This window comes from Plectropomus leopardus, chromosome 12 (genome assembly GCF_026936395.1).
Source record: "Plectropomus leopardus strain MGB_pleo_1.0 chromosome 12, ASM2693639v1, whole genome shotgun sequence".
NCBI classification, from domain to species: Eukaryota; Metazoa; Chordata; class Actinopteri; order Perciformes; family Serranidae; genus Plectropomus; species Plectropomus leopardus.
This window is the reverse complement of record NC_142187.1, coordinates 10,561,369-10,586,145: the sequence shown is the minus strand read 5'-3', so window position 1 is coordinate 10,586,145 and position 24,777 is coordinate 10,561,369. Positions and strand designations below refer to the sequence as shown.

Here is a 24,777-nt window from a genome sequence, read left to right as displayed (position 1 = left end):
TTTGAAAGTTGTACCTAGGTCCATGCTCTTGGACTTGCGTGTTTTGATGATCTCGAGCTGAGCGGCATCGCCAAACTGCTTGGTGCGTTTCTCCGACATGCTCTGACGTCCGAATCCTTCCCTTTGGAAAGCCCCGTCTGGATTATTTTCATCTGGATTCAGGTTACTGGAAGGGGATTAAAGGATGTAACAGGGAGATAAGACTGAATGTATTGATCCGACACAGAGAAAACTGTGTCAGAACAGATGACTAGTACAGAAAACTAATATTTCTAGCATTTTCTATCAAAACATGGACACCTAAAATTAGGGATGATAACAATTAGTTGACAATTCATTAATCAGTTGTTAAAAATGCAATCTAATTTTCAACATGTGCAATTTAATCAATCGATATGCTATGCAATGCTGTCAAAATATATGCAACATGCTGCTGTGAGCCTTGACTGAGGACAAAACGCATTTAAAAAAACCCCACCCCAAACAATTTATCTATCAAGTGATTGTTAATTTTACCAACAAATGATTAAGTAGAGCTAACGATATGCAACCCTTCTTAAAATTAAAGTAAATGAATCACAACTAAGCAACCCGGTCTCCTTCCCAACATGTCAAATATCTAGACCTGGTCAGTGACCCTCTGCGTCAGATACCGACACACAGAGGCACCCTTTAGCGGTGTTATGAGATGCACCTGGTGGCCGCATTTTTAAATGTCCCAAGCAACAAGTGTGCCAGTATGTGTAGCATACAACACTAGTGACATTTGTTATGTGACGTTATGTTACATTTGTAACAAAGATACACTAGAGGGGCGTCTAGAGCATCATAGTTTGACATGTAGGGCCACTGACCAAGTGTCTATATTTGATGAGTTGGGAAGGAGAATGTGTTGCACAAAGTACAAAACAAAAGCCATCGAGGTGGCATGGAGACAGAGCTAAAAGTGGAGTGTAAGTGAAAAAGCTTCAAAAAGTTAAAAGACCCTCTCTTGTTTTGAACTTGTCGGGTTCAAAGAGGGAAAAGAGGATGAACAAAGGATGGAGGGGAATCTAGGAAAGAATGAGAAGAAAAAGTGGAATAATAACAAAAGCGAGGGCTGGGGCAATGAGAGCTGGAGTTGGAGACAGAAAGACAATATGGAGGAGAAAAATTAAAGAGAAAGAAAACGCTTAGAGAATGTAAGAAAGGAGAAAGAGGGAGGTTTAGACAGAAGAAATTAAATGAGTTTCTAAGATATAATGAGACGCGGTGAAAGAAAAAGATGAAAGTGAGACTAGAAAGGAGAAAAAGCTAAACAAAAAAAACTATATTGGAGAAAAAGACAAGACAGTGTGGGACAGATAAGAACAAAAGATAATGCAAAGGACAAGAGTTAAACAAAAGAGGAACAAAATAAAATAGGAAAAGAGTAATCGGGGTGAAAAGAGGAGAAAGAAGAAACAAATGATGAAATTAAAAAGAGATTGTGGGAAGAGATAGAGAGAGAAAATGACTTTCAGGCCTGAACATAAATAAAGACACGAGAGACAGCGCGAGTCATTATAAAGGAAGATTCATCAGCGAGCTGGAGCCTTCATCTTCCTCATCACTGACAAGAACACAAAAAAATATGCTCATTTCATGGAGTACAAGAAGATGTGAAGGTCATCTTATAAACTTAACAATCAGTTTATTGAAAAGATAGAAATAAAACGTTATTTATCAGATTATTTAAAGCTGGTTAGTTGCATCTCGACACTATACATTCTCTTGAATCCTGTGACGCTGACATGTAAACACACACTACAAAACCTAACAGCCCCCCAGCAGCACTGTGTCAGAACGGTGGTCCTTCTCATCAGGCTGAGAGGCCAGTACAGAGGACGGCTGCCCCTAAGAGAGCTGCTGACAATCAGGGGCAGTCAAAGCAAGAACACACTTGCACCAATATACAACAACTGATGACATGGGGGACACACTGACCTTTTTCAAATGACAAGCTTTAAGATGGTAAAATTTAAAAAAATGTATTTGCTAGACAGGAAATTCTAGGCTTGTCCACGATTTAAAACCTAACTTAAGGTGAAAGCAAAGTAAGTTAAATGTGTCGCCACTCAAATACTGGTAATAATTTGACCTTGACTACATAGAAAACCTCTTAAATTCAGCGTAAGTGTTTACATTATGTTGAAGGAAGACCCAGAGGTGGGACAAATTGAAATTTTACCCACCTGTCGTTCTGTGCGGGAAGCTCTTTGGCCCACGGCGGTGTCATGTCAGCGGTGAAACCCACATCGTCATGGGAGCTGGACGACGACTGGTCGGAGAGGTGGGGTGGGAGGAGGGGCGGACGGTCGTCCTCTATGATGACTGTGTCGTCCTGCGGCATGTTGACGGTCGGTGAGAGCTGATAGTTTCCTGGAGGAGACAAGATGTTTTTTTTTATTCCTTCAATTTTTTTCATGCATAAAGAGAAAGGCACTAAGAGCGTTTCAGATGGAGTGTGAACACAGGTATATTCAGGCAGATGGTAGGAGAAAAAAAAATTGTCTTACATTAAAGCATGCTTACGTGTTTTAGCAGAAACCCAAAATAAAAGTATAAAGCTGAAAATGACCATAATATAAAACACAGAATTCTATAAAACCGCAAACTGCTGTGTAATTTCTATCTGTGTGCAGATCAAACAAACGAGATAAAACTCGTTAATCTGTAAATTATCTAGTCCTTCACAGGTTCGTCTTTTGAATTTTGGATGAAGTTTTGCTGTTTTTGCCACAAGTCTTTATGCTAAGCTAAGCTAAACACCTACTAGCCCCAGCTCCTTACAGCTCCTTACGCACAGACATAACAGTGGTATCAAAGTTTTCATCTCACTCTCAGCAAGAAAGCCAAAAGTTTATTTCCTTAAATGTTGAACTATTCAACAACTATTTAATATGTTGTTTAGTTCTTTAATGTTCCCACATGAATCCATTCAACCTCTGTTCTGCACAACGTCATGTCTTTTGTCATGTGCACATAACAAAACCACTGATACAGAGGCATCATGAATATTTCAACGGTATCTAAAAGGTATATTTTCATGCTTTGCTTCTTCTCTCTGTTTAATAAACATGGATATCAATGATGAATCACTACACAGCTGCTGAGAATCTGCACAACGACCACATTTACTGTCAGATGACTCATGATGTGCATCAGCATATGCATGAGTTATAACTCTCAGCACAAGCTACACTGACACGTGTATTTTGCTGCTGATTGAGAACTATGTAAATGTGATTAGAAATAACATTTAATTACATTTTGTAGAGATGCAATGTCTATATCACCTGTAAGTGCAGCAGGATTTGACTGAATGAATAAAAACATGGGAAAATACGACTATGGTGTGACAAAACGCTTAATTCTTTCGGCTCCAGGGGTGGATAACAGAAAAATACTATCATCGACATGAAATTAAACACTTGTAAAAGCTTAGAAAAAGCTGGTCAGTTACCCAGCTCTTTGCACAACACCCCCAGGAATGAATTTTTGTTGTGACAGCCAACTGCTGCACCAAGCGTGAGACTGCAGAAACTGATTAATACTCCAACTACAGGAAAACAAGTTCGCAAAATTAACAGAAATAAAAAAAAACAACAAAAAAACAAAAAACAAAACAAAAAACAGGGCAACTTTTTAAACCACAAAACATATTTTGAAGTTTAAAAGCAGAGTGAAACTGCTCCTGGCTAATCAGCTTATATACCGAGTGGAGTTTGGCAGCAGGCACAATGGTGTTCCTATGTCAAAACACTATGATTAATTCAAGCTGTGCCCTCACAAATAAAGATAAAAACTTCCCTGTGCTGAGGCGAAAAATAAAACAGTCCCCTTTCTCTGCCGCTGAAAAGCAAGGCTTAAAACCTCCCATTGATATGCAGCGCATGACTTTGTCTTTAATCTGTATTTTGAAATTGGGAGCGGGGGGGGGGGCTCCTCTGCATCAAAAGAAGGGCAGCTTCAATGCGTCATAAAAGCCTTGTGCACAGAGCTCAGGGAGAAGTTTGTTTGTCTTTAGAAAGCGTAAGGCTTTAAAGACGGAGACCTGGAGGTCTGAGCCAGGCCTGCTGTTTGTTTCTCATAACTGAGCACAGAGGGGATCAATGTGCTACTGGGTGCTGCTGCTTCCCGCCAGCGTGGGTGAAAGACCTGATGTAAACGGAGCTGAATGGAGGAAGAAAAAGGGGACAGAGCGGTATGAAAGTGTGTGTCTGTGCATGTGAAGGTGGTTTAAAAAGTCATCTGTCACTGTTCTTTGGTATTCTCCTTGAATAAAAAGATGTTACAAAGTGAGCCTCCATTCAAATCAACCCATTGATGCACTTTGTACTTTCTTAACCCCGTGTTTAAGCAAGTGTTTTGTTGTATTTGTGAATGCACCTCAAAAGTCTCTGATTTTAAAATGGGAAAATAATCTAACTGATTTCTAGAACACAAGAAATGTACTCTTAAATTTGTTGTGTTTTGTTTGCACTAGAAAACACAGGTAGAGTTTTATAATGTTAGAACTATAGAAAATTAAATATTATAACTGTATGCTCATATTAGTTAGTTAGTTTCTGTCCACCATTCACTTGCATCCTGGTAAACTGATTGTTGTGTCAGGATATGGACATACGTGTGTTTGTAATGTTGAGCACTTTTACATCGTTTACAATCATTTAAAACTCGCCCACCTCATGGACAAATTAAAATTTAAATCATCTAATGATCAGCTGGATACAGCTGGATACTCGTGACGTCAAGAGATCACGCAAGAAACATAAAATCACATGACAATCCATCTTATCCAGCGTCAAGCTGCTACATGGTCTATGTGTGTGTGACGACACAGAGACCGACATTTTGTTAAAAACAACAATGGCATCTCCTAAAGAGGTCAGCATGGATGCTGTCACATTAGTTATATCAAACTATTTCTTCATTGAAAGAAAAATGAAAACAGCACTGAAGCTTTTTTGCATTTCTCCTGACTGGCTGTTGACCTGATCTGATTGGTTGAAGTTAGCCTGTATCAAATCGCCATCCAAGTGTTTGTTTTTTTTTCTTTTCCAGTTTCCAATGACGACGACTAAGATGTTTTTTTTGCAATAGTGTGTGAGACTGGGGCGGCCTCTAGCTCACCAGCTGGAGTGTGCCCCCCAAATACAGAGGCCTTTGCAGCGGCCTGGGTTTGATTCCAGCCTGTGGCCCTTTGCTGCGTGTCAGTTCCCCTCTCTCCCACATTTCCTGTCATTCTACAGCTGTCCTATCAGTAAAGGGAATAAATCCCCCCAAAATAATCTTAAAAAAAAAAAAGTGTGAGACTATATAGTGCAACAGGTTTTTTCAGGATTAACTGTACTGTTGGACAGAAAGACTGCTTTGACGGCAGGGAGACAATATTTAAACAGTAGTTTTAAGGCTTCTGTTTATTCTGCCATGGTTTCTACTGACAGGAACTCTTAACAATGACAACAAAGGTAAGATGAGGCAAGAGGTCAAGAGCCTTTGCAGTTTGTAGCCCTTTTTACACAGATATTGCGCTATAGAGCCGCTACAAAGTCCCTTCTTTATGCCTCCTTTGCATTTTTACACAGAGACAAACAATGGCGGCATGATGCCACTCCAGTGTGTGATTTTAGACAACATGTCGGCATTGCAGAACCAAAAGAGGTGTGATGTGCCTGATGTGTCAACAGCATCTCCCTTTAGTGTGAGATATAACATACATGATGGCAGTGTGTTTTAAACAATAACAAAGGCATTACGTGGCAATAACAATAATTTACTCTTTGTTACATGCCAGTTGAACTCGTCCTCTGCTCGGAGGGTAAGGAGCTCCTGAATGTCATTGTTTTCCCAATTAGACATTTTCATCATCTGTTCATATTTTTTTAGTTCGCCTCTATAAGCTACCAGCTGCTTTTTTAATCTCCTGTGATGGCTTGCACACATAACATGTCGTCAAAATGTCACACTCATCCTGTCTATAGTCCCCATCTGCTGCATCTGCAGAAGTGTGTGAGTTCATGCCCTTAACACAGTCAGACCTTCCCTGCACAAACTGAACTGTTACAGTGGTTTCCGTGTGTGTATGTGTGTGTGTGTGTGTGTACATGTGTGCTACTTCAGCCCCCTCCTGCTGCGTGTGTTTGTTATTCGCTACGAATTTGGGAGTCTGGGTGAGTCCTCTAACACAGCATGGTCACTTCTCCCTCTCAGACCACACACACACACACACACACACACACACACACACACACACACTTTACATGCACAAAAAGGTCCAAACACACGTGCATTCACAGAACCACTTAATCCCATTTCCCTAAGCAGTCCAATGCGCGACACTGAGAATCCCATCAATGTCACAGTTTGAATCACTGCAGTACAATCAACTGGCAGCTACTGAGTAGAAAGCCAATGAATCTGTCAACTGACTAGCCCAGTAAAAGGAGAAGGAAAAAAGCCTCTTTGTTTTAGTGCCAGCACCCGAGGGCAGCCATCCGCCGGCAACAAAAGCACTGCCATGTGGACGGAGCGCACACCCATCACCTGAGAATCAAACCGAAAAACACACATTATCTTTCCCAGTGGCTGTAATAATTTCTGACTGAGCTGCAGTGGAACAATAGGTGGCATTTCATTTGAGATTCTCCGCGAGAGGCTATTATCAGATGCTTTTTGTGCAAAACTACTGAATACTTGAGGGCAAAGGGGGACGTGAAATGGCCAGGAGGGAAGAAGGGGGGGGGGTGAGCAGATTTTCAAGATGAAAATGGAGATAGCAGGAGGTGAGAATAACACAGGAAGAAAGACATGCATGAGTTTTTTTGTCTTGTCTCGGTCTATTTGCATAATTAGTAAGGAGGTTATTGCCAAGGGTGCTGGGCCTTGAAAGCTATTGGCCTGAAGGAATAATTAAGTCGCTCTCTTATCCCGGGCATCTTCAGAGTGCAGAAAGCCAGCAAGTGATCTAAGAGTGTACACGGGCCAAAACCCAAGTTGATATGTTCTGAATGGGAATGATGTTGTCTTCTAAGAAAGCCTAATGCATGATGTATTTTTTGTGGCACCCTCACGAAGAGAAAAAAGACTTGTTCCAAGCAACTGTGAAAAGACCCCTGCAGCATTCACACACACTATTTTATTTATTCAACGGAGGTTTGCTGAGCAGGCAGAGCTCTGCTTCGTATTCACACACGTTTACATCTGGGAGCTGCCAAGTGCATCTACAGACTTCTACTGTTGGCATCTGAGCAGCAGCACTGCAGCAGCTGAGAGCCGGGCGTCTGCTTTTCCAGACCGTTCCACAGTATTTAAAGCTGTCGCGACACAACTGTCTTTGTTTGTGAATCACCACATTTGTTAATGCACAGAAAAGCACTACATGTGGCAACAATAAATTAGCTACAGCATTCTCCTTCAGTTATTTCAAGACCACACAAGTTAAAAGTTACAGACCCTTTAGCAGCTCTATCATTACAAACAAAAGCACTGCACCAAGCACATTTGCCAAACTTTTTTGTACAGAGCTGGCTCATCCAAATGACTCCTGTGGTATCTAGCTATACAAATAGTTTGGGGTTTTAATAGTCATTTTTTGGGATGTCCCGCTTCTGAAATGAGAGTAAACTAAACTGTATTTGTGGTGCTCACTTCACTGAAAAATACTCTGTAGTAACATCTCTGGGTAATCTACAGGAACACACTGTTGACAGACTTTCTGAAGAAATAGATCCAAATAAAAAGTGTAATATTTTAAGGTTCTTTTCCATTTGGGTTATTTGTTTGATTTGTGTAAATTCTACACAGATGAAAAGTTTTAAAAAGGACAATTTACGGTGGTAAATTAAAGTAAATCATGCAAAGACTAGAAAAACTGCACGTGGTTGTATGGCTCCGCAAACCAGTGGAGTTGCAGTATGGTTTACATCCATATCTCTGAAAACATAGATGCTTCACACGTTTTCCCCAGCAGCACAGAAGATCAGATCAGATACTATCAGCACAGTTTCAAGGTAGGCACCCAAAATTAGTATCCGCATCTAACCCAGTGTCTTCCCTTCTGTTGTTGACTTATGATGTTGAGTAATGTCAAGAGAGGTGTTTTGGCTGAACATTATGATGTCGCAGTAAAAATGACCACCAAATTCTAATTTGGCGATCAATTGAGTCCAAGTGCATATTTGTGCCAAATTTGAGGAAGTTACAGCAAAGCCTGCTTGAGATATTGTGTTCACAAGCATCAGTCGGATGCAAGGTCACGGTGACCTTGAGCTTTGACCAGAAAATGCTGCTCAGTTCAATGGTTGAGTCAAAGTGGATGTTTGTGATAAAATTGGAGAAATGTCCACAAGGCGTTCATGAGATACCTCATTCACAAGGATGAGACAGAAAAAGTCACACTGACTTTGTCGATGTCAAGTCCAAGTGGTTGATTGTGCCAAATTTGAAGATATCCCTCTCTTAAAATATGACATTTATGAAAAAAGGAACGGATAACCTGAAAACTTTATGTCTCTGCCCACAGATGTTGCCGCTGCAACATCTGTGGGCGGAATACATAATAATAAAATAAAATAAAATAAAATACATAAATCTATGAACCTTTCATTGGATCAGGGCTAAATAAAAGGCCTTTTTAGTTTTTAACTAATCACTAAATAAGCCCCCCCCCCCCAATTCTGAAGTTGCTTGGATGACAATTTCACAGACAATGTGGGAACAAGCCAGTTACGTTAATTGGCTGATATGAGGGTGAGAATCTGAACTGTATACCTGTAAGGTAGTGACTAAAATAACCCAGTACCAAGTAATACAAGCAAATTTCTCCACGTTTCCTCTTCTTGAAACTTTTCTGAACGATACTTGCATCTGATCCTTTTTTTATCCAGATCTAGAAAGAAGTACTGTTTATTATATTGTTTTACTTGCAGCCAATCACCACAAGTGTTCTTTCAGTCAATGTGTTGGGTGATCGACCCACTACCGCAGCAGCTGCAACCCAAAAAGTCTGCGGTGTGGTGAAGTCGAGCACACTGTCTTTGTAGGAGTTGGCTGTAGATCATTCCAAGATGCCAAAAAAAGTTTTAAAGCATAGCTATACTAGGTGCCTGTTGTAGAAAGAGAAAGATATCAATAAAGTAGTCTATTAGTATTAGTATCACTCTAAGGGTACTTGTACTGGTCCTGATATTGTATTTTTTAAACAGCAGCCAGCTGTAGCAGATACTTTCCTTTACTCTCAAAATTACATTTGATGCAGTTTCATATAAATGTAAAAAACAAGTAAAAATTCACTTTGCTAATCCATATGAGAAATCTGCCTTTACATGAGCAAATATCTTGTACTGTGTGTGTCAGTCATCTCAATTTTCAACTGGTTGAGCTTATTTTAGAACGAATCTGTGATTAATAATGTAAAAACACCTATAAAATATCATCTGAACTGGGATGTCGAGCTCAAACTCCGAGCCTGCTGCCCTTTATCCTCTGTGCTTAGCCCACAGTGGCAAATTAAACAACGGTTCAAATAAAACTTTAATCCTTCCCCAACCTCTTCAATCTCTTTGACACAAACCGCAGAGTGATGTTCTCAAACAAATCTGCCGCTTTGATATCTCAAGGTCGGGCCGCGCACATGGAAAAATGGACCAACATCTCTGCGTTTTATTACCAACTTGATTTGAACTTATTCAAAAACCAGACGGACGGAAGAAGATCCAAAATATTTTACACGACAAATGGGGTTGAATTTTCCCTTAGGTGGTCAGGAAAAAAAACACCAGACTGGACTGATTAAGTGTTTAATAAGCAGGGAAATGTCTTGTGTGTGTGACAGTTAGTAATTATATAGTGCACATCCCTCCATGGGCCAACCTCTGAGGTTTCTTGCATCTGGTGGCCCTTCTTGTTGAGGTTAGGTGAAATATTAGACGAAATAGGCCTTTCCAGCCACCCTGACATCTTCATTTTCCTACATAGCCAAGCCAATTTATAGTGAACACGAAAACACACATGACAGGGGATCAAAACGCAGCAGGTGTTAGTATGTGATGAGTCGGGGGCACTCAGTGTTTGGTTAATCCGTAGATGAGCTGAAAGTCTCTAAACATTATGACAGCACAGAGTTTAGGTCATCCAAGGTGAGCACTGCCATATTTTGTATAATCCTTTTGTGTTCTTATCAAAGTCGATGATTGTTTACTGATCCACATTTTGGACACGATTTAATTCTATTTAGAGGAAGATTGGGGGCAGAGGGGCAAATATCAATAACGACTTTGCATTTCCTCATTCCATCATGTTTGCTTCCTTTCTGTTTTGTCCACTGTATTCCTTCTCGTCATCCTCCACTTTTTAGGAGCCTTTTTTACGCAAACATTGCGCTTCAGGGCCACTACAAAGTCCCTTCTTTATGCTATCCTCGCATTTTTACACAGAACCAAACAACAGCGACATCATGTCTCTCCAGTGTGTATTTATAGACAGCATGCCAGCAACGCAAAGTTTAGTATGTACACAACAGCGCTGGCCCCTAGTGTGGCATATAAAACACACGTTGGCAGCACGTCATAAAGAATAACAATGGCATAACATGGCAATAACAATCATTTACCTTCTCTGTTATATGGCGGCTGATCTCTTCCTCTGCTCAGAGGGTGAGGAGCTCTAAAATCTCAGGGTTTTTCCCTGTCTGTGGACATTTTCGGCCACTGTTTTTCCTCTTTGAGTTAGTTGCTAACTGCAGTCGGCTACTTGTTAAAATTGCTCGCTGTGGGTTGCACGCTTAATATTTTGTCAAAACATTAGCCTTGGTGCGCCCATGATTCCGACCTTTTGGCTGTCCCGTTTATACAGAAGTCGGTTTAGCACTGTTACTACCTCTAATGCCACCTTAAAGGAATACTTTGCTGATTTTCAATCCAGCTTTGTATTAAAACAATGTGAGTAGTACATGTAGATGAACTGTTGTATTATTGAGTTAAACTGCATATTTCCTGCTTGAATGTTTTCAAAAACATGTTTTAGCTTACTGTTCAACTGTTACACAATATTGTTTCTTGCCAGCCAGCTGCCATTATTTCACATGTACAAGTTCACATTCCATCACCCACCAGTGGGAGCCTTTATTGGTCCAGTGCAGCACAGTGCATTGTGGTAGTTGTATGTTTTCTCCCTCTTGAGCAAAAACATCCCTTTTCTCAGTTTTTTTTCTGGTCATGTAGAGTCAATTTCAAAAGTATTTGTGTCTTTGTACTGCATAGAGAGACTAGTTTTATTTAAAATACTCATCCTGCAATTGTACCTTTTATACAGAATGGTGAAGCAGTATAACAGCGAGAAATTCCCACCTTGAAGAGGTGGTGTAAACGGGGATAGTTATTGTATGTCTGGATATGTCAGACTAATGTTAATTTTCTACTTTCAAGTATTTACTGACTTAATATGGCACTTTGATAAACTCTCGCTGTTATAAAAGTACTGGACCTGTAGATACAGACATCAGCTCGCCTGGTCGGCTCTGTGACAATGATCTTGTTTGCCACTGTTGAGCAGTCAGCTGCTTTATCTCCTGCATATCTGCCTTGTGCTTTCACTCCCGACCCTGTACACTCATTAGAAGCCCTCGCTGTTTGTTAAGCATGGATGAACGCAGCCACTGTGGCAGCGTGCTGGAACTTCACCTATTAACACTTCCTCTGTCACTCATAACTCACACTCTTTTTTTTTTTTTTGTCTGAACTAACAACACAGTGTCAATGTCAAGCAATTTGCATGAAAGCAAAACAGAGTTCACACTTTCACATTTATTAAGTTGCATTGATTAATGAGGTAGAGTTGGTGGGAGCTAATTTAAAAACAGATTAAAAGTTGGTGTAGCAACTCTTCCTCTGCTTAATTAATTAACATTTAAGGTATTTTGTGTATATTTTCTCGACTTACTTGCAATAATTCAGCAGAGGCAGAAGTCAAAGTATGTTCTGTCTCATAAATATTATATCTAATTTTTTTCAAAGAAACAACTGCATAGGACAAAAGGTACAAAGATAGTTATATCATTTTCTTGGATTTCACACAGGCGAGCCCAGCAGTTACACCATCTGGTGCACAGAAGCCTTTCTTTGACATTAGGCAACTTCACCAGCCTTCCATCAATCATTCAGGCGCTCAACACATGCAATCCTGTACAGATGCGTGCAAAGCTCTCACACACGGATACAAATATGCCTACTAATCTCTTTCACTTAGTCCAACAAACACACTCCCAAACCAACTCAGGGCCGGTTTGTGCACTGACAGATAGGTCATCTACAGAGGGACTGATAAGCAAGTGAGCGAACACACGTAGACGCTTTTAAAAAAAACAAACACCCACATAAAAAGAATCAATCACTAGCCTCTGCAGCAACAAATTGTCCAGGGGCCATTTTTCCATCTCTGTCTCTCTCTCCCTGACATTTTCCGAGACATTAAAAGCCACTGAGTCTTGACAGGAACTGAGACCAGATGACAGAGTTAGCCCACATTCTGTGTTGACAAAACCTGACAAGTTAGACTAAAGAATCTACAAGAAAAACACACACACACACACACACACACACACACACATCGACAGAAGGGAGATGTAAATGCTGCACTTGTATTCCAAGTTGCCCTACTTTTCTTACACTTGATTAGAATGTTTACTGATAATCAACATTTAATTATAATAAGCACCAATACTAGTCTTAGAATAGGTACATAGCACTCGCACCAACGGATAAATTATCCACATTGCATAAGGTACTCATCAAATTGCTGCTGAGGAAAAACCTGAACTCATGACCGAAAAGTTCCACTTATCCTGCAAAAACACCCACATTTAGAGAGGGGGCACAGAAAAGTAACAGAGACAAACAAGATGAAAAATGAGGCTGAGTTTGCTGACCCCCTCCCCCAATCCTGATCTGTCAGCTACTGCCACACATAGATGCTAATTCTGTGGGAAACACTGAGGATATATTCAGTAGCAATTGAAGGAATACAAGCCAAACTGAGTAAGTTCTGACAAAGGATGTCAGTCTTACCTATTGTGCGTGGCATCATGCCTTGTCGTGGCATCAAGTTGTCATCAAGGCCCTCCAGGCCACCATACAAGGAGTGGGAGATCCGGCGCTCGTGGTCGTCCAGGGAGGTGTTCATAGTCTGCTGACTGCCCCCCAGCGGGGTTCCTGGTGTCTCCTGAAAGGGGATGAAGGTGATATTAGAATGATTGCATTCACCCAATGCTTTCTTTTAAAAGTCAAGTAAATAAAAGGGATTCTTGTTTTTGTGGCTGTGTACTCTATGGTTAATTCTCTTGGATTATGCTCATAATACTGCAGATTTTATACACCGTTCTGGTCCCTTGTGGACTCTATTAGATGCAGCATCAATTAGCAAAAGCTACCTTTTCTCATATCCAATTTTGACCAGGCACAGGCCTTTGAGTTAATAAAGAATAGAAAATCCTTTGTACATGAGCAAGAAGCCATTAATCAATGCGTTAAACCCTCACTGCAGTTAAAAATGTCCATGATCTACACACACAAGATAGTCATTTGCTAAACAGTGTCGGATGGACACAAGGACAGCTATCAATGCTAATGCTAGCAGTGTGATAACCATGATAAATGAGCATGGATTTCCAATAGGCTGTTAGGCCACAGGCTGTTAGTGAGCTAGTGCTCCCCTGCAGCGGATGGTTAGCTTGCTAGCATCTTGACATTTCCCTCAGGACCCATGATGACACTCTCTTGTTTGCAGGACAAATAGACCATTTGCTGGCCTTGTCACCCATAAACGCAACATCCACTGTCTGAGCAGGTGTGTGTGTCTTCACCCTCATTGTTTGTCCATTGGATAGTTGACCGTATTGATCTGTTTTGGTCTCTGCATTTATTACCGAAGGTGATGACAGCTCTTGCCATAAAGATAACCACCATCGCCAGCATCATATAACGCGTGATAACACTATCAGACTGGAGTCAATACTGGAGCCAAATTACCCCGATCAATGACTATAACTAGACTAGGCTGGGATTCGATTTTGGCAGGTCTTTGCCCAATGACCCTTTCAGCTCACTAAATTGTTGAGGTGCTGTAATAACCGCCGCCGAATTGATTCTGATGTAAACAAACAAGTCCAGTTTAGGGGGGAATACATATGTGGGTACATTAGGAGGCTGGCAGAAGTGCGAAGTGTATTGAAGGGGATATCAGACGAGAAAGCTGTGTGTTTATATCTCCACATTAGAAACATTTTCACTCCCTAAACAACAACAAATTAGCTTCCCTAAGTGGTAGGATATCCATAACTTATGTAAAAGTGTCAATACCACACTGTATCAAAGGTTTTAGCAACATGTACTTAATTGGTGATTGTGCAACATAATGTGAAAGCAGCAATAAATTGCTGTAGCCAGATGCTGTGGAGACAATTTTAATGTATATCATGCAGGGTTTAATAATCCATAACAACATATTATAATTTAGAAAATTGTCCAAAGCTAGCATTAAGGACACAGAGGTCATGTCCTCAGTATTCCCACTGAGAAGCTGGGAAATATAAAGTAAGTAAATTAGGAGGTGTTTACAGTTTACTGTTAGCAGTTTACAGCTGTGCCAACACTGACGAAAGTTCTTGCTGAGCCAATCGTGGCGCTAAGCTCTGGAGGCAGCAACGGTGCCCAGGCGAAATAGTGTCAGGCGAGAACTTGTTTCAGTGGAGAGGTGAGTGCTGGCATTAAAATGACTGAGTTACCTTAGAATGAGCATTTTATATCTACATACAGAGCAGGTTTTCTTCCACAGAGTCTGCCATGCTGTTTCTACAGTAGCCCAGAATGGACCAACCAAACACTGGCTCTGGATAGGGTCATTCACATTTTGCGTGTTGGCAACACACTTGGCACACAGAAGAAGTTTCTGTTGGTTGAAATCTGCAACTTTACCCCCAGCTGCCACTAAATCCTACACACTAGATGCTACGTTCTTGAGCATGGCACTAACTTCTTCAAGTCGAACACAGTACAGCTTCTAATGTACTCAATAAAATCAATAGGACCAGGTAATCAAAGGTTTAAAACTAACTTCCAATCAGATCTGCAGTTTATCTAAAAAAAATTATCGAGTTATCGAGTATTTTTTATTTTGTAGGATTTCATCATCAACTACAAGTAGGAAAAAAACAGCTATTTACTAGACAAATGAAACGTCCTGAATCACGGCTAACAAACCCAATCGAACCTTCTCACGGATGCAACAAATCTTCCATGAACACAAACTAATTCCGAAGGTCGCCATATGGTGCTGTGACTATTGGCATGCAGCTGCTCTTGACTTTCAATGAGATAGCTAATGAATTGGCCGGCTGAGGGGCCGAGGTGAAACGCCTCGGTAATAGCTGAGGGGATTCGCCATCCTGACAAATCACACCACAGCTCATTGCATATTCAGACTGATAATTGAGCTCCGGGAAGGTCTCGATCCCATCGGGTGCCAACGGTGATGAGGAAGTCAGCTGCTCTGGGTTCGCTGGGTTTCTATGGGGATGGAGGAAGGAATGGGAGCAGTAGGGCCTGTGATTTATGCAACGGCAAACATTTGAGATTGATTTGAGATCGTCTGTCAGGGGACGGAGACATGGAGAGGAAAGTAAATACAGGATTATTTGATCCCATATGTCAGTGTGGGTATGACAATATGTCAAAATAAGCCACAGCTTTCATCCCATAGTAATTAGGCAGTATTTATTTAAGACAAATATTTGATGGACAGCTGGTTATGAGGTATTAACAATCTATAGTGACACTATGGGGACTTTCTAAATCAGCTCTGAGCAGTCTCTTTGAGCATGACTGTGTTGAATTGTTGTTTTCCTGCTCTCTGAGTGTCTTGGACACTATTTCTTATAAATAGCCAGCCACTTGGACAGCCTCGGGCCATGCCTCCGGCTCTGCATGTGAAGCAGAGATTGACGAGACTCCCAGCGCTCGAGTTTTATTCATCCCGCATGCTGTCTGTTAAGTCTCACTGCCTTGACATGGCTGCAATACACACACGCGCACACGCACATGCACGCGCGCGCGCACGCACACACACACACACACACACACACACACACACACACACATACACACACACACGCACACACACACACACACACAGGGTATCGGTTTGCAAGCGAACACTCCGAAAGATCCTTGAAAATAAATGCATACATGCATAAGTAGGATGTACAAAAGTACAAACTACACACTCACATACACACAGCGTGCAGACACAAAAATGTGCGTACACACACGCACACAAACACAAAACACACCTCCAGGCTTAGCCCCTGCTTTCAATTACCACACGGGCCGAGGGAAATCAAAACTTTGACACACCAGGTTGGAAAAGGAGAGCGGGGAAGCCAGGCAGTGCCAGAGGCGTACACGTGCACACAGACGTGCACGCCAGTACACACGCACAAACACACACACAGCAGCGGTGCACACAGACTCAGCCTCGGCTTTCAAGCAGGCGACAGGCCAGGGTGTACAGAGAATGTAAAAACATGACATTGAGGGGAGGAAAAAAAGTTGTGTTGCTCAGTTCGCAGCCATGTTTTTTTTTCCTTCAGCTGCCTCAGGGGAGGTAAGCGTGCGTGGGAGGGGTTGGTGAACTACTGTGACCTGACTACTTACTTTTATTTCATGAAACGATTCATTGCTGCTCATGAGGGTATTTCCCAGTGGTTTGCTTTGGGTTCTGTTGTATATTTATCATAGAAAGGGTCTTATTGAAGTGCTGCCTAATGACGCCACATCAACAAAAGTGTCTTTATTATTTAGGACTGCAGTGTCAGATGAGATCCATTTCTGGTGGGTTTTTTTTTTTTTTTTTTTTTTTACAGGAAATTATCAATTTTCAACCACTTTGATCTTTAACATCACAAACAACCCACATTCTTATCATTCAATCAAAGTTCTTAAACTAAATATGTGGCAAACTAAAATAGACTGTTAGATTAATTTGGAATTCTGGCTCTAATGTCAGAATCCGAGCATTAACTGTGAATGAAAGCACCCACCCCCCTTACTCAATAACAAATGTTAACACATCCTCGGTGTTTACTCCCACCACAGTTTTTCCACAGGACCTGCTCAGGGGTCAACAGTCAGCACTACAGTACTGCAGCTGTAATGTGCAGCCCTGAGGTGTGAACATGTGGAACTTCAGAGTGAAGCGGGCAGCTGTTGCAAAAGGTCAAATGTGCTCAGTCGGGCTAAATAAAAGGATGAGTTATTAAGTTTACATGTGCTATAATATTTTCTGACCACTAAAAATTCAAACAATTTCTGGTCTGTGGTTTAAACATTTCAAACCTGGATCAAAATCACCTCTGCATCGCTGCATTCAGGTGTCCTTCACAAAGATTTAAAGCTTTAGACCCTGAGCAAACTGGTTGGATTTCTTTCGAAACATGATAAAGAAGGTAATGAGCAGCTTGGCAAGAGATATCCTGCAATTTGTAATTTGGAAACAGTTTTTTTCCCTTTATAATGATGTTGCTGCACCTCCAGCTCTCAGCAATGAATGCTGAGTAAAAAAGTTCTTTTAATAAAAACTACAAAAACATGACTACGGTTATAAAACAACATAAATTCAAAAGGCATTACAAATGTCTGTGTTATGGCCTATGTACTGCTCTGATAATGCAGACTCCAGCTATGACGTTGTTGTGGTTAGGTGCTTTATTAATATGACTATTGTTGTCATTGTAATCATATATTTTCCACAACATTTTTCCTAATCAAACAAAGGGTTTCCACACGTTCATTGTGCTGGCAGCCCGCCACGATCAAAACATCTGCCGCCACAAACTCATTTTATATTTTTGGAGCATGACTGTTCATTAGGAGCACTACTGGAATATATACCCTTCAGTTATGTATTGCACCACACTCTCTGATTGCAGAGCATATTGTGGGCACAGACAGAGCAGCAGAATGCCAGGCGCAGTAAAAGTAAAACTTAATCATTTATTGCGAGTCTAAAAGTCTGATTTCACTCGGCTCTGCGGCAGCTGCTCCTCTCATCCATCAACCTAATTTGTAAAAATGTCAAAATGCGTGGAGGGTACGCAGAATGATAAAAAAAAAAGTTGCCAGGGGTCAGCAAAAAGGTTTGTTGCCCCGCCTATAGCCACACATGGGTTAAAATTCTATGGGAAACACCAAGACATCCAAAATTTAGTCCTGATTCAACTGAAAGCAGTTGCAGCTAACCACACTGTCTTACTCCAGTTACCTTTCACCTTGTCCCTTACCTCATTCCTTTTGGCCACTCGTCTGGCCACAATGAGCTGAATCATTCCCCGTTTGTTGCCTTCAGTTGACATGGACTTGCGTAGCGTCTCCATGGCGTCCTGGTTGGTTTTGCCCAACAACGACTCTCCATTGACGGCAATCAACTGGTCGTTCACTCGAAGCCGCCCATCCTGTTGCCGGACGAGAAATCACACATAAAAAAGCGCATATCTTGGTGTTTAAACTCTTAATAGCACAGAGAAGATGCTGCTTTTTTTAATCTCCAACTTAACAATAACCTTTATCTAATCAGACTAACAGTCTCACTCACAGAGTGTATCCTGTTTCTAGCCATGATCTAATCTCGAACAGAGAAGTGTGCTTTCAAGTCCATTATTGTGCTCTGTCAACACAAGCTTGTTTGTATGAAAAACAATCAAGTTGAAAGACTATTGGAATTGACTGCGGCGCAGAACATCAGACAGCTACAGAAAATAGGGCACTTTGTGTTAATAGATTTGATCACAGACGAGGCTTTTCTTCATCGCTGTTGACGGACAGAAAGTAATTTTACTTTTGCTGCCAAGGGCACATGGAGGAATTTTAAACATCAGACTAGTCTGATGTACCCAGTTTGTTGCATGACATCTCTCTTTTAATCCGTCACTTTCTAACAGGCTGTCTGCAGGTATCAGGAGGTTATGTTCAATGTTTTCTGTGACCTTCCGAGTAGGGACAGGTTATTGGGTTTGTCTAGAGCAGGTAAGAACAGCAGTTCACTACTAAAAAAAGTACACCAGGTTAAAAAGAGATAGCTATTATTAGGTTTTCTATTAAAATGTCTTAATCTACTCTTCAATAAAGGGCTGTTCACACAAAGAACAATACTTTTACCAATGTGAGCATTTCCACTGATCACAAATCTGTAAACAGCAGCATGAAACACACACTGCAACCTCCAGCAGTGACACCATGTAAATATGGATGGATTCTGCTTGGCTGTCATTGTTTTTTTTTCTTTTTAATGTTGATCGAATTGAAAGTGATCCCAACGTTATTGTTTGCCGCTGTCGGAAATTTCATTACGCGAAAGAAAATTCCCTGACTTTTCCAAAACCTTAATTGATTTTTACTAATTCCATGACCTTTCCAGGCCTGGAAAACATGACTGTACAATTCCAAACTTTTCAAGGTTTTCTAGACCGTGGGAACGCCGAACATTGGCTCCAAAAAATGATCTTAAACCTTTGTTGAGTGCCACCCTGTAAGGATTAGGTAATTATGAATAAAAACAATTCACTAATTTCTACAAAACATGGATTTCTGGACTGATATAATCTTACTTATAGCAGATACTCAACAATGAAATATATTTTCTTCAAAGAGAAGATGCCATACTTGAACTGTTTTTGTATTTTCACCATGCTTTCCACCCACACACCCTCTATTCATTACAGCAGGAGGTATTGTACCTTGCAGGCAGCCCCTCCATTAATGATGGATTTAACGAAGATGCCCAGGTCAGCGTGGTTCTCCTTGGAGCGATTGCCTTTGACGCTGACACCCAACCCGGCTGAACCTGAGTCACTGAGGGGGATCTCAAAGGTCAGGAACTCTCTGGTCCCATCTGGAGTCAGGACCAACTCGTCCTCCTCCGTCTTCTGTCAGAGGGGGAAACAAAGAAAGAGCAAGAGATTCAGATTCCCTTTTTCCAACATAACAAACCTACTGCACCTAGAATAACATAAAATACAATAATTAGTGACCCAACCAGCAACAGCAGAATAATCAGTACTCTGCAAAGACGCAGTTCACATTTAAATACAGTTAAATGCTCATATAGCTTAATGCATATTTAATTACACAAAACAAAAAAAATGCATAAATTCATTCCAGCCTAAAGCAACAACACCGAAACCTCTTCAGCCTTGCCATGCTTTCAACAAGCTGCTGTGGGATTGCCAAATACACAAAGACATTTATTTGGCCATTTGAGGTTAATGAAAAGCACTTGCATATAAATGGCAGCTGGGCAAATAGCAAGGAGGTAAATCAGAGTGCAAGCTCATTAGCTCCATCAGATATATTAGTGTTAAACAGACCAGTGGTCCCAAGTGTTAAATCAGGTACTTAGCACAAGGAGGCATAGACTTATCTTCTACAGTCAAGGCACAAAGCTGTAGTTCATCGATACTAAAGCATGGAGGTGGGTGTTTAAAACTTTCAGAAAAGTATCAGCTTCGAATCAGAGATTCAGAATCAGGATTCGATGTGTTGTTGGCTTCAGTTTTAGTGATAGCGAATCAGAGGTTTGGTTAATGAGTACTGGGAAACAAAGTGAAGCAGAATGATGAAAATTGGGATAGTAGAGATCAAAAGTAATACATGGAAATGTGAAGCTTCTAACAGATACAGCGTGTGTTGTTTGTTTCTGATGTGTAGCCTGAGGCAAGTTCTCAGCAACAAGTATGAAGTCTTGCAGCAACACTGTAGCCCCCATCTCCAACACAGGAAGCATTTGGAGTAAAGTTTGATTGTACACAGCTCCACCAATGAGAAATATTAAAACACTACGCTGTTTCAAGTTCATCAATCAGAGGGACGGCATTGATACTAAAATCACAATGACGCGAGCAAAGGTAGTGGCACCATATTTGGCCAAATAAAAAACACAAATGGAGAGCTTTTATTGTGAAGCAGCTACAGGTGCACAGCATCCTGTGCATGCAAGTATTTCATTTAGGCAAGAATGCAAATGTATTATTCATGAAATTTCATTGCATTTCATATTTGTACATATGTCAGGACATTTTTTTGCTGGTTATATGATTTTATTGAGTCCAGGCTACAATTTTTGTTACTGATATCTTGTGTTTAAACTGAAAACAGTGGAATGCTCCAAGAATGATGTTTTTCTGTAGATTTGGTTACCACATCAAAAAATCTATTGGATTTTTCCATGAAATTTTAGATTATTGCTGAAAATAAGCTTTGTGATTAACAAATACTTATAATACTTTCAGGTTTTGTTACGCATGATAATCTTCAAAAATGAACACCATTTTGGCAATTTTTGAAGACTAAATGCAATCACCGGAAGTAAAAAGCTTATGCTAAGTTATAAATGAACTACCCTACTGATGCATGACTTAACATCGCCACCACAACCAGACTGTAAAGCCACGTTTGCCCTGGCTGAGCATCATGAGGTTCTGTCGTCTCTTTTAAGATACATAAAAGCTTCACAGTTCACAGCGGGGTATTTACTGGTATATTTATGTGGTAGAACAGAACCTGAAAGTCAAATAACCTTGTTGTAACCAAAGACCTTATTTCAGGTATCTAACCAAAAACCCGTTTAAAAAAAACAACAACAAAAACATTGACTTTGAGATGCAGAAACTAGGATTGTAAAATTATTTCCAGGTTTTAGCAGCATTCCTGGAGCACTCTATTTGAAAATAATTTACATCATTTTTTCATTTGAAATAACTACAATACGTAAGTATAAAGGAATATAAGAACAAAACAATTTCAAATGATTTTCAAAGCCCATCACATCTCATATTCCATTTCCATATCCATAAAAATGACTTTAACTCTGATTTTGGACTAGTTTATAATCCTTCAATGAAACAAACTTTCTTAATATTACTAAATGTATGGGTTTTAGTTGGATTAAAAATGAGTTGGTTAGCTGTATTTTTACATTAAATTTGCTATTATTTGTCTCCTGACTATTGTATGCCTAACGTGACAATCATAGGTTGGACATTAAGACTAAACCCAAATCCTAAAGAAAGAAAAACCTAAATTTTATCTTTATATTTAAAGACTTAACACAAATTCGTAAAAAAAAATTTCACTCCAAAGGTCTAAAAATCTTTTTTTTTTTTTTTAAATAGGATTCAGACAGAAGCACATGCACCACTCAAAGAACATGTTCGACATGCCATGCACCTGGATCGTGATACCAAATGCGTCACACAGGCAGTAAACTTCCCAGCAGCCCTGCGTGAACACAGCAGCCTAATTGACATGCTGAGTGCTCTCTCTCTCTCTTCCCCTCCACAACAGGTGCTTCTCTTAGTCTTTCTCTATATTCACTCTCCCTCTCTCTTCCAGCTCAACAATAAAAAGCTATTCTCTCTTGCTTGTTATTTGACAGCTGTCCTCTGAATAGATGGGTGCGTGCACGCTCACGCCTGGCAATTATTGTGCACGCCTAATGAATTCAATCATCGGGCTCGGTGTCAGCATGTCATTAGCTCCCTTTGTTTGCTGGGAGAGAGATGGAATTGCTCTGGGTTGAACGGAGTAGAGAGAAAGAGGGATGGAGGGAGAGGCAAAGCGGGGGTGGGGGGAGGCAGAAGAGGAGGAGAAGGGCAAAACTGTGATTTATAGAGGAAGGAAGGGGGAAAATAAAGGAAACGCAAGTATGAGGAGCACTGTCAGGGTGTCTGCATGTTTCTGAAAGACAAATGAAGGCTACCTGGAATAAATTTGCAATCAAATTAAAAATAAAGCAGGAAAAAAACAGCCAATTTGATATCAAACACAACTTATGGCAGGAGCTGAAGAATAATAACACGTAAGACAACAGGAATTTAATTATTTTGGAACCACAAGTTCAATTCACTCTGCCTGGAATTGAATCTAATTGAAGGCTAATTAATTAAAAAGAAGCGAACAACATAATCCTCTTAAAATGCAAATGGTCAGAATAAGAAAACAGGAAATTAATTATTGTGACTAAAAAAATATAACTGATTACTAATAGGATGTCATTTCAAGGTCAAAAATATGACAGCTATTAAATTATACATGAGGAATTACATGGTAAACAATGGCATTAATAAAGATTCATTTCATGATTTGAATTTTCAAATCTCCTATGCTGCAAAGCACATGAAGACTCGACTCAGTGACTTGAAGTTTCAAAAGTTTTTAAAGAAAGTATACTTGCTAATCTTTAGTTTTGCTGCCAATAAATACAAATACTGATGTGAATGCAGCTGTAGCGTTAATTGTGTGATTTGGTAATATTAAGAAATGAAACTGTTTATGCTCCGCCAACAATAGTCTTCATGAAAAAAAAAGTAAAAAAAATTTGTAAAGTTGTAAAAATATAGTATCTTTGCAGTTGAGAAAGGCCAACAGAGTGCTAGGCCCACAGTACTTAGCTGTTAGCTTGGTAGCATGTTAGCAAGAAGTGGTCAAACATTTTGAAGCTAAACTTTTATTTTATTTCACCCCTTTAATCTTGTTCTCTCCAACTGTCACTAAACAACTGTTTTAGGGTTGTCTTTCAGTCTGTGAAGGTAACGTTATTTAGCTCAAGCAGCTAACGTTATGAATCGCTAAAAACACACCAGGCAGTGGTGAAACGCAGCTGGCCACATTATTACATTTTTGTGCTTCAAGCCCAAAGAAATTCTCTGTAAAATAAGTCAACATGTCTCAGAAGTCACAGGACTAATTAATTGTCTGCGGCTATTTTCTGGCCACAATTTACAGATAAAAGTTGAAATATTCGCAACTTTTAGTTTGGCCGTATTTCACCACAGAATCAAACGGCTGCAGCTCAGAGGAGCCGCAGAAGCTTTCCATTGATATGACATGGTGGCCTCACTTTGCCACTTTGTAGGCCGATGTTTTTGGTGTTAGTCATATGAACTATTTAAGCTAACTCAAATAACTTTTGATGTCTGAAAAGCAAGAAAGTGTAGTTTAGCATTTCAAAATGACAAGACAGTGGTGAGTCCTAAGTCCCATCTTGTAATTTTCGACAGGGAGTTAGCGGTTAGCTAGCTTAGGTAGTGTACAAAAGAAAAAGAGGGTTGATAGAAAGTGAGCAGCAGTTTTCTCAGCACATCACTGTTTTAAGATTATTACATTAAAAGTCCTGAACAGGGAAACCAGGTAATTATAGTTAGCTGTGAAGTAGCTTAGCCTTAGCAAACTAAACTTAAGCTCCAGCAGCTGACGTGCAGAGGTAACAACTGCAGACTGTCGACATGACCTACAAAAGTTTTGTCAGAATTACACAATTTTTCCAACTTAAAGTTGAATGTCATCAAAATGTCTTAATTTTCAGTTTAAAAAACAAACAAACAAAAAACTAACTGGGGTGACTTGTTCTTTTTTATTTTGTTTGTTTGTTTCAAAGCAGTAAGTTGAATAAAAACCTAGCAACTAATATCCTTTTTTTTTCTATCATGAAAATAACAATGTGTTTATAATGGATAAAAATGTTAACATCATGTCAGTAAAAATATTCCTGGAGCTGAACTTATAGACAATAATCGCATTGTAATTCATGAGATATTTTCCTCAAATTATTCAGCCCATCCTTAAAATATAGTCAATTCAAGACATTTCCAGGACCTGACTGATGACAATGAAGACAGGAAAGAGAAACACGGCAAAAAGAGTGAGCAAAAAT

At 40.1% G+C, this 24,777-nt stretch overlaps 1 protein-coding gene across 16 annotated transcripts in view; it reads right to left on the bottom strand.

Moving 5' to 3' along the window:
* LOC121951641 (partitioning defective 3 homolog) overlaps positions 1-24,777 on the bottom strand; it is a 315,087-nt gene that overhangs the window by 106,724 nt on the left and 183,586 nt on the right. For all 16 annotated transcript variants that reach the window (XM_042498044.2, XM_042498056.2, XM_042498052.2 and 13 more), the window contains 5 exons: positions 19,805-19,993; positions 18,353-18,523; positions 13,086-13,239; positions 2,214-2,400; positions 15-166 (listed from right to left, as the gene is read on the bottom strand). In XM_042498044.2, coding sequence (XP_042353978.1) covers positions 15-166; positions 2,214-2,400; positions 13,086-13,239; positions 18,353-18,523; positions 19,805-19,993 — 853 coding nt within the window. The remainder of the gene's footprint in view (positions 1-14; positions 167-2,213; positions 2,401-13,085; positions 13,240-18,352; positions 18,524-19,804; positions 19,994-24,777) is intronic.